At 38.7% G+C, this 11,138-nt stretch overlaps 1 protein-coding gene across 1 annotated transcript; it reads left to right on the forward strand.

Moving 5' to 3' along the window:
- The first annotated feature begins 347 nt into the window (after window positions 1-347).
- Window positions 348-1,783, forward strand: LOC126598367 (transcription repressor OFP15-like). Its single transcript, XM_050264726.1, has one exon. It carries the CDS (start codon window positions 549-551, stop codon window positions 1,452-1,454), a length of 906 nt encoding a protein of 301 aa, XP_050120683.1. The 5' UTR covers window positions 348-548; the 3' UTR covers window positions 1,455-1,783.
- Window positions 1,784-11,138: the final 9,355 nt, after the last annotated feature.

The raw sequence follows: 11,138 nt of genomic DNA on the forward strand, positions 1-11,138 counted from the left end.
TGGGACTACCCATAATAATGTGGTTCAAATTTATCTTGAAATTTGATCTAACAGTTACAATTATTATAACTTTTAGAAGAGCCCCATATTTGTAGCCGTTGAATCAGATTTCAAAGGTCCGGATCCCCGAATCCCTATGATTTGGTGGGAGAGGTCCATAGGGAATCTCTTCCCTTATTCCACAACTTTCCCCAACCCCCATTTTATTTATGGAAAACTAATGGAAATGACTTGAAAACTTTGCGTTTTAAAAAAAATGACAAAAAAATGGTAAAATGAATAGTACAAAGATTAATTTTTTAATGTAAAAATGTGATTTTTCGTTAAAATGAATCGTTAAAATTTCATTTTATTTATAATATACATCTTTTTTTTTTCCTTTTGTCTCACTCCTTTAAATAATCTTCCTGCCCCTACATCCCTCCCCTCTGACCATCCATCAATGCCACATTTCACAGCTCCAAAAATTCATATTTCAAAGTTTTGAAAAAACCTCATTTCTTCTCCCCTATCCCTCCAACAAAACCAGGAAATTTTTTTTTTTTCAGATGGGCAAGAAAATGAAGCTCCCTTTTCTCTCCAAGAACACATCAGAAATATCAAGATCTTCCTCTTCTTCTTCCTCCTCATGGCCTTGGCCTTCTTGTACTCAAACCAGAACCATTTCTTTCAGAACAGGCAATGATATTTTCAAGACCATAAACTCAGCCTACTTTGACACTACAAACCCTACAACAGATTTGGCGTTGGTGGATAGCACACCAGACTCGGTCTTCACGAACTCGTCATCTCACAAGTGTCCCAGCTTCTCCACCGCCTCTAAAGATTCTAGAGGCGGTGGAGGAGCAGGAGGAGGGGACGCAATAGAGAGTGTGATTAAAGGGTTGAGGTCAGAGAGACTCTTCTTTGAGCCAGCTGGTCAGACAAGCTCTGTGCTAGTGGAGGCGGCGCCAGCAGCACCAGATGATGATGGTGGTAATGGGGTTAATAATGTCATTCCATTCAAGGAGAGCGTGGCTTTGTCAATGGACTCGGCAGACCCGATTGTAGATTTTAGAAAATCTATGGAGGAAATGGTGGAAGCTCATGGTTTGAAGGACTGGGAGAATCTTGAGGAGCTTTTGTGCTGGTACTTAAGGGTGAATGGTAAGAGCAATCATGGATATATTGTTGGAGCTTTTGTTGATCTCTTGGTAGGTCTATCATTTACCACCACTAGTAGGAATTCTTGTTCTTGTGTTATTAACTCTCCTTCTTCTCCCTTATCTAATTTTTACAATAGTATTACTACTTCTTCTTCGTCGCTGTCGTCGTCTTCTTCTTCTGCTACTACTCCTTGTATTTCCTCCATAGAAGAAGAGTCTGAAAGTACTGCCACTACTCCTTGTTTATCTTCATTGTTAGAAGGTGAAGAAGATCAGATTAAGGAAGAAGAAGCTGACGAGGACGACTAAGATGATGCTTCATCTTAGCCAGTTAATTAGTAGTTTTTTTTATTCAATGGAAAATCAAAACATATGTATACTAGTAGTAGTAGAAATGATAGTGAAAAAGCTTAAACTCTCTCTCTCTCTCTCTCTCTCTCTCTCTCTCTCTCTCTCTCTCTCTCTCACCCCTCTCTCAAAATTCTTGTGGGGAAATTTTTCATGATAACAAGGCTTGGTACACTAAATGTTATAATATAATTGGTTAATTTTTTTTCAAGTTTTAAACAAGTTATATTATGACAATTGATGTACCTAATTGTGTTTTCAGCACATTAAAAATCTCTCTTTCGTGTGAAGATTGCAAGCGTGTGTGTGAGTTTACAGTTTCCTATTTCCCAATGCATGTTAATTAGAGTAGGATTACTAAACAAGGGTTAATTTCTATTTTAGTAACGTTAGATACCACATTTATTAGTCACACTTTTTGCAGATTTGAGATCTATCTTATTATGTTACACTTCTCGTCGAAGTTAATAAAATCTATCTCTAACTCACCTATTTGTCTGAGTAAATTTTACCTATAAAAGAGATGCGATGAATAATGTGATATAATTTATTAAGTCATGTTTGCTATTTTTGAAAATCTTTGGTAACTCTTGATGGCAGATTGAATATGTCATAATACGTAAGACAAATTAATAATTTTATGTGGACCGTCAAGACATCATCAAATTGTTGATAAAAATTAAAATATACTGCATGAAAAAAGGTACCCTGAAAATTAAGCATCTTGCTTCATCGGCATTCTGTGAATTATATACGGACATATACTAGGCTCCAAAAATATTATTTTGTTGGACTGTTTCGTATACTCCGGTGTATCCTAGCTTCTTAAGTCTAAAAAAAAAATAACAGAAACTTGAAGATATGAGCTTCTGCAACTGATAACGTTGACACAAGTGTAGGCACAGTGATTGAGTGAACTCCACCACTGCCACTCTATGCAATCCAATTTCCATTTTGAAGCAATCAGGGCCGTTGATTTTGAAAATGGACCGTCATTATCAATGATAGGTACCATTCCAGCTCTGGAATTTGGCGTGGTCCCAAAACTCATTTCTTTGCACCTGCACAATTTAATCATTCAACGTCGTAAACCCCAACAAAAACTGTGAAATTTTGTGTCAAAAAATAATGTCCTTGAGTGATCGAGGGAAATTTTTGTGTACCGGAAATATAGTTACGATGTATTATCATTTTATGTGTTATAATATAAACAATTGATATTTCAAATTCCTAATATATATTAATAAGATCCGTGTCATAGTTCGAATGAAATAATAACATTACGTACAATATTGTTTAAGTATCATTACTCTAACAGGGGCTTGTCTTCTCCAACATATGGCATGATTACCCTCTGCAAGCGGTTTGTGCTGCATTGTTTTCGAGCTATGTTGGCTTACTTGACTTTCTCTTCTCAAATTAATGTACATCTCAGCCATGCATTTTTGTCTCATTTTCTTGTTTTTTCCCTAACCTTGTGGTGTTGTTCGACTTGTTTTGCAGGTTTAGACTTTTTGTTTGGCTTCAGAGGGTTAGGTTTCATGTTCCCCTCTTTTCTTTGTATCTTTATTGTTTTCATTTCTAGGGGCTAAGGTTTATGTCCTCTCGTCTTTTTCATGTTTTTTTTTCCTTTTATTTATGAAGAGTAAAGTTTATGCCCTGCTAATACCGTCATATCGTCGAGATTTTCTTATCAATAAAATTCCTCTGATATCGTCGAGATTTTCTTCTCAAAAAAGGTATTGTTCGAGTATGCTGAAAAATTGATCAGTCATTGTATTGACACGAACATGATGGATTATTACGTACCCTTTTGAGACTCTACAAGCTTAATAAGGGAAAACAAACCCACCTGCATTTGCCTTCTTCAGCTTTATATAATTTCAGACGGAGAATATGTTTTGTATGCTTTTTTCAGTTTTATTTTGTTTTTTTGTTTTCTTGTTTTGGGTAACCTTATCATCACATCCCTGCCCATATAATAATTTGAATTTCTGACATGCAAATAGCTAGGTGTTGCGGGAAAAAACAAGGTGGTGAGATATATGTTCTTTGGAGGTGTGATATAAGAATGTCAGTTTTTGAGTGGTGAAAAAAAGCAGCTCTCACCAAGTTAAATCCAATGCTGGATAGGAACAACTCAAGCCAAATCCGATGCTAGATCTTCTCCATACTCCATAACTTGTATTTGCATGTATGTCTTGTTGTTGCAATCTTTCAAGTGACACTTTTTGTATGTTAAGCAAGGACACATAAAGGTGCAATTTCCTATGTTGTGGTACCTAATCAAATGTGAGATTGTTAATCTGAATAATTAATTAAGTAACTATACTCTCAATTATCTATGTATATACGTAGCTTATAATGATCATAATTTTGATAACATATGACTCGTTTAGAAGTGTTTTTAAAATGATTGAAAAACTTTTGGTGAAAATGATTTTAAAATCAACCTTAGTAAAAATCCAAGTAGATCGTAGGAAAGCACTTTAAGTGTTCCATGCAAGAAGCACATATATGATGTTTCTTCCAAAAAAAATGCCTATAGTGTTTTTGTAACAGAAAATCGATATTACAAAAAATATTTTCAGTTATTTTAAAAACAAACAATTCGTAATATGATTAAATGTCTTTTAAAAGAAAATTTGTCCTACCAATTATTTACACTTTTGCTGCGTATGTTAGGCAAGGCAACCATAAATCTAGTGGTAATTATATAGAACAAATAAGCAGATGAGGAAGTTGCAATTTCTCATGTTGTGCCATACCTAATTAACTATGAAAAAGGATTGTTACTCTAAACGTCGTTTAGGTAGTACTTGTTTAAATTGCTCGTACTGATTTATTTTTTTAATAACATACTATGTCTAATTGTCTGATTTGAAAATTATTGATTCCTACCAATTATCATGTTGATTTATGTTATTATCTTGTTCTCATCGTTGCGAATATGGAGTTGTACAAACAATAAATATATATCCCACTACACTCACTAGAAACTAATTACAAAAAGGGTAGTATGAAAACCTTTGTTTAATTACCTAGCTTATAAGACATTAATCTTTTACTTCATTCAACAAAGTAAACAAGTCTTGAACTCACCTTAGCTGGCTTATTTTAAAGGGGAAAGAGCTAGACCAGTTAACTATATAAAGACGCAAATATTGGTTAAGTCAGTTGATTATACTAATGTGTATATCTTGCAAAGTGAGGTAACGCTGGCGTAGATAACCTCCTACTCAAAATGCTTGCATTATATACCTTAACTAATAACAAAAATATGAAGGTAAAAACGAAAAAGAAAAGAAAATAACGACAGTACAGTAATTAAAAGGGTTAACTGCATTTTACACATAAGGTTTGAGGGTCATTTGCAATAAATCACGAGATTCAGTTTTTGCCTTTTACACCATGTGATTTTTGAATTGCACCAATTTAACCTCTTTGTCAATTTTGTTGTCGAATTAGACGTTAAGTGTTAATGTAGCATATATTGCACTCACGTTTTAAGCATACATAACTATCAACTTCGCAAAAAGAATAACAAAGTAAAAGAGTAAAGTACTGAACATTGAAATTGACAGTTGATCAGTGCTTAAAATGTTAGTCAAGTCTATGCGTCAGCATTTAACATCTAATTAGACAATAACATTGATGAAGAAATTAATTTAATGCAATCTAGAAATCACGTGGTGTATGTGACGACCCGTTTCGAATATATATTTATTTTATCTCCGAAAGCGTGGAAATATCGATTTTACCCTTGGAGCGTTGGGTTGTGAAGGGATAAATGGGCTAAGAAAAATGGACCAATTGCATTATGTCCTATTTCTTTGGACCCAATGAAAAATTTGTAGGGTTGTTAGGACTAAATTTGGTAGCCCAATTGGAATTTAAGTTGGTTTATATGTGTGCCCAATCTGGACCATCACACACACACACACGTGCAACCATCATTCTCTCTCTCTCTCTCTCTCTCTCTCGTCTTCCTCGTCCATACAATCCGTACGTCCAATCTCCATACCAGCTTCATCTCTCACAGATCAAGCTAGTCGAGGTTGTTTTTGAGTTCCTTGCAAGCTCAGGAGTCGAGTTATACCTTCAGTTTGACATGAGGACTTCGGAAACTCAAGATACCCGAGCTCCGACAAGGGGTGCAAATTGCTCTGTGGTGATCGCGAATGTTTCATGGAGTTTTAAAGTTCTAGGAGGTCTTAAAACTACTTCACGAAGCTTGTAGAGGAATTTTGGAAGGTTTTAGACATTGGGACACTCTAGTTCGTCGAGTTGCAGGTGTGGTCGAACTATTAAGACTTTTTCTGGCCAGTTTCCGTTGGTTTTAGGACGCAAAAGTGGTAAGACTTTGTTCTCCTCGTCTAGAGCTTCATTTTGGTACAATTTTCATGGAATTTGGTTGAGAAATAAGTGAGATATTAAGGTTTAAAGTTTTTCCAGAAACTGGTGAGTGCAGCGGTGACCGGCGCGGGACTCCGGGGAACCAACGAATGACAAGGAGAACATTCCATCAATTTTGACGGAGTATGCTAATGGCGTCAGGGAAAATAAACGGAATATGTTGTTATTTAATGGAATATTCCCTAACGCCGTTAGGGAAGGTGGCTCGTGTAGCCGTGCCTTGGCCGGCGCGTGAGGGCGCGTGGGAACTTAGAAATTTTTTCTAAAAATATGGGGATGTTCGTGGGGTTGAGTAGGTCACGATGGTATATTAAAATACCCCAATTGAGCAACGTATGAGAAGTTATTTCCTAGTTTTGGTTATATGCTTAAAATAACGTTAAAATAGTTGTTTCACATATAGGTGAGACGTTTCCAAAGGACGAGCGCAGTCAAACGAGACTCGGGGGCTACGACCCTTCCACTTATCAGTGAGTTTGCTTTTGGTTTTCAGTATATGTAAATATATTGTTTGTACCATACTTTACCAATCCCGAAACTACTAAGCACCGGTCAACGTTATACCGTCAAAGACCTAGAAGAGTTTCCCTCCAACCAGGAGGCCAATCACAGCACGACACGTGTCGACATCAGAAGCCAATCATAGCGCGACACGTGTCAACATCAGAAGTCAATCACAACACGACACGTGTCAATGTCAGAATGAAACTAGAAACTCTCTTCTATAAATAGAGATCATTCTCTCACAATATTTCCTAATGTCATTTGTACTAAATCATTCACTAGCACTCACTAAAGGAGAGCTTGAACCTATGTACTTGTGTAAACCCTTCACAATTAATGAGAACTCCTCTAATCCGTAGACGTAGCCAATCTGGGTGAACCATGTACATCTTGTGTTTGCTTCCCTGTCTCTATCCATTTGTATACTTATCCACACTAGTGACCGGAGCAATCTAGCGAAGGTCACAAACTTAACACTTTTTGTTGTACCAAAGTCTTCACCGATTTTGTGCATCAACATTTGGCGCCGTCTGTGGGAACGACACTTATTCCCACTCTCTTCAGCTTTGCCAAGCTGGTTTCCACCATTCGTACACTCTTTTTTGACCAGGCATTCCTCTCCAACATAGGGAGCGAAGGAAGCCACAGCACACAGAATGACACCCATCTTGCACCTAGTGCGAAGCAACAAAAGAAGGAAGGAAAGAGGGTTGCTCTTCAAGCTAAAGTTGATGAGTTAGAAGCTCAGAACAACAAGATATCAATGAAGAATGAGGTCCTCTAGGAGCAGTATGAAAAGCTCTTTGAGACGCTCCATGAAACTAGGCGTACTCAAACACGCGAGCTCGTTGCCCCTTTGGACATCAACCATCGTCTGGGTGCCCCCAACATGGAGGGTCACCTCCCTTCGACATAGGTATCCTGATGAGGAGCGAGTTAATCATCAACATGAGACTTCTATCAACCCAGATGCTTCGACCTGAAGTAGAAGAAGTGGAGGAAGACACCCCCTTGCAAAAGGGTTGGAAGGATCGAAAGCCGTTTATCATGACTGCCGAGACTTCCTAAAGCAACGTCGAGAGAATCTCCTCCACATATGCTAGAAGATCAATGACCCAAGGGTTTCTGAAAGACTCGGTCCCCTCCCATGACCAGGCCAGCTGCCAATCTAGGGAATGAACGACAGGTCCTAGAGGAACATGAAGGTACGGGGGACTCTGAGGTATTCCGACAGACTCGCCCTAGAAGTCAATACAACGAGTCTAAGAAAAAACCAGACGCCCTTGCTCAAACTTTCCTACTTCCAAGAGGCGATGAAGACTTACGAAAGAAAATTCCAGTGGTACATGACTCCACTCAAGACCCCCTTGTCCTACAGCTCCTTGAGGAAGTAAACAAGTTGAAGGCCGAACGTCAGGCCGAGATACCTGACTGGAACCAACCTAGGCCTGGCCCTCTCACAAGAAGGATCCTCGACACCCTCTTCAAGCGAAGACAAAACAAAAGTTTGGTTTACAACTCTATACCGGAAGGGAGGACCCAATTGAACACTTAACCTCTTTGAGTCCACCATGGCATATCGGATGCACACCGACGAAGAGCGATGTCTTCTCTTCCCCTCCACCCTCTCTGGCGGAGCTCTAAACTGGTATTGCCGTCTTCCACCTGAAATAGTAGACTCATTTGAGGAATTGAGGAAACTGTTTGTCTCTCAACACATCTTCCAAACCGATCACTTGCATTCTGCAGATGACTTGTACATTATACGCCAAAAGCTGGATGAGTCACTACGAGAGTATGTCGGTCGCTTCATCCATGAGTATTCTCGCTACGCTTACAACCACGCCTCCGCCGAAGCAAGGACATACTAAGGGAACCCCTATATGGTTAATCCCTATCAACAAATGGGAAGTGGAAGTCAAGTTCTACCAAGTGAGGAGATATTGGCCATTTAGACACCCATTACATCATCTCATACCTCATTTAGCTACTCGCTAAGTCACCAAACATATCTGTCTTTTGGTAAGAGGAAGGATTTTTACTCTCAGCAAACCCATTACAACAAAAAGGATAAAAGTTCGTATCAAGACAACCAGGGGTGAACGTACCGTCGACTATTATGACTATGGGGCCAAGCCTCACTCTTTCAAAGTGGAGGACTAGGTACTGAAGGAAATGCTATTATAAGAAGGTATACACATTACAAATGTTTTGACTCTCAACCGCTTGAGATCTTTTGTCACACAAGCCATTCGGAAAATATTTAAAGAAGAGGGAATTCAGACAACTTTTTTCTGAGTTTTTTGCGTTCCTAGCACTGGAACACTTGGTCTACACTGACCTACCCTTATACTCCAACTCAGAGCTTCAACATGCGTACTTTGACACAAAGTATGTGATACTAAGTGTTACAACCAACATGGTTCACATATCAAAAGCATGGATCCCTTCATGCATAGAAAAACATTCATAAGCATCACTCATATCAATCAACATAAACATTATACATTCCAACACATTCATACATAAACATCATATATTCCAACACATTCATACATAAACATCATACATTCCAACACATCCATACATAAGCCAACTGTGCTTCGAAAGGGTTCAACATACTTTGTGTCTTCGACAGTTGCTACAATGTGCCTTGACACCTTGCCCTTATTCTCACCAACCAGGTGATGAAATGTGAAGAAGGAACTCATCTTCATGCCACCAACCAGGTGATGAAATCTACAACCCGTACTCTCCTTCATGCCACAAACCAGGTGATGAAATGTAAAACCCGTACTCTAATATCATTTGGCAACTTGCCACTCATGCCACCAACCTGGTGAATAAGGAACTCATCTTTATGCCACCAACCAGGTGATGAAATGTACAACCCGTACTTTTCTTCATGCCACCAACCAGGTGAGGAAATGTACAACCCGTACTCTAATATCATTAAGCAACTTGCCACTCATGCCACCAACCAGGTGAAGAAGGAACTCATCTTCGTGCCACCAACCAGGTGATGAAATGTACAACCCGTAGTCTCATTTATGCCACCAACTAGGTGATGAAATGCACAACCCGTACTCTAATATCATTTGGCAACTTGCCACTCATGCTACCAACCAGGTGAAAAAGGAACTCATATTCATGCCACCAACCAGGTGATGAAATGTACAACCCGTACTCTCCTTCATGCCACCAACCAGGTGATGAAATGTACAACCAGTACTCTAATATCATTTGGCAACTTGCCACTCATGCCACCAACCAGGTGAAGAAGGAACTCATCTTCATGCCACCAACTAGGTGATAAAATGTACAACCCGTACTCTAATATCATTTGGAAACTTGCCATTCATGCCACCAACCAGGTGATGAAATGTGATGAAAGGTGATGAATGAACTCACCTTCGTACCACCAACCAAGTGATGAAAGTAACTCACCATTCATTCCACCTACCAGAAGACGAGTGGTACAACTTGTACATATGAACTCCTAGCATTCACAAATAATCAAAAACCCTCAAGCTTGACAACTCAACTAAGGGAGCACTTATGCCCAACAAGAGTTATAGTCACCAACAAAGTCTTATTGCAAGCTAACAACAACTTCAGTGCATGGCATACGAAGATCAAGCTATTCAGCCCTCTTGCATCTGCTTCAGACATTTCCCATTTGTAACAATGCAAACACTACAACTCATAGAAAGCTTCACACTCTTTATCAAGATAGTGTGAAGCAAAACCAATTTATGGTGCCAACAAAAGCTTCATCAAAGAAGTCCAACCACAATTCTCAAAAGCTTCACACACTCTTGATCAAGACAATGTGAAGCAAAAACAATTTATAGTGTCAACAAGAGCTTCATCAATGAAGGGTAACCACAATTCTCAAAAGCTTCACACACTCTTGATCAAGACAGTGTGAAGCAAAACCAATTTATGGTGCCAACAAGAGCTTTATCAATGAAGGGCAACCACAATTCTCAAAAGCTTCACACACTTTTGATCAAGACAGTGTGAAGCAAAACCAATTTATGGTGCCAAAGCTTCATCAAAAGAGTTCAACCACAATTCTCAAAAGTTTCACACACTCTTGATCAAGACAGTGTGAAGCAAAACCAATTTATGGTGCCAACAAAAGCTTCATCAATGGAGGGCAACAACAATTCTCAAAAGCTTCACACACTCTTGGTCAAGACAGTGTGAAGCAAAACAAATTTAAGGTGCCAACAAAAGCTTCATCAAAGGAGTTCAACTACAATTCTCAAAAGCTTCACACACTCTTAATCAAGACAGTGTGAAGCAAAACCAATTTATGGTGCCAACAAGAGCTTCATCAATGGAGGGCAACCACAATTCTCAAAAGCTTCACACACTCTTGATCAAGACAGTGTGAAGCAAAACCAATTTATGATGCCAACAAAACCTTCATCAATGGAAGGCAACTACAATTCTCAAACCTTCGAGGCAAATTCAAGACTGTTCGAAGCAAATTCAATTTATATGGTTTATCCAAGCCTTCGACTACTACAAGGTGTGGCTTGCATCACAATCTCTTGCTCAACAGTGTGGAAGCAAAATTTGTATATGTTGTCTCTCCCACATTTTTAAATTTCTAGTCCCCCCCCATAAAAAAAGGGAAATTCAACAAAGCTTCATCAATGGAGGACAACTACAAATTCTCAAAAGTTTCACACTATCTTGATCAAGATAGTGTGA

Source organism: Malus sylvestris, chromosome 14, assembly GCF_916048215.2.
Source record: "Malus sylvestris chromosome 14, drMalSylv7.2, whole genome shotgun sequence".
NCBI classification, from domain to species: Eukaryota; Viridiplantae; Streptophyta; class Magnoliopsida; order Rosales; family Rosaceae; genus Malus; species Malus sylvestris.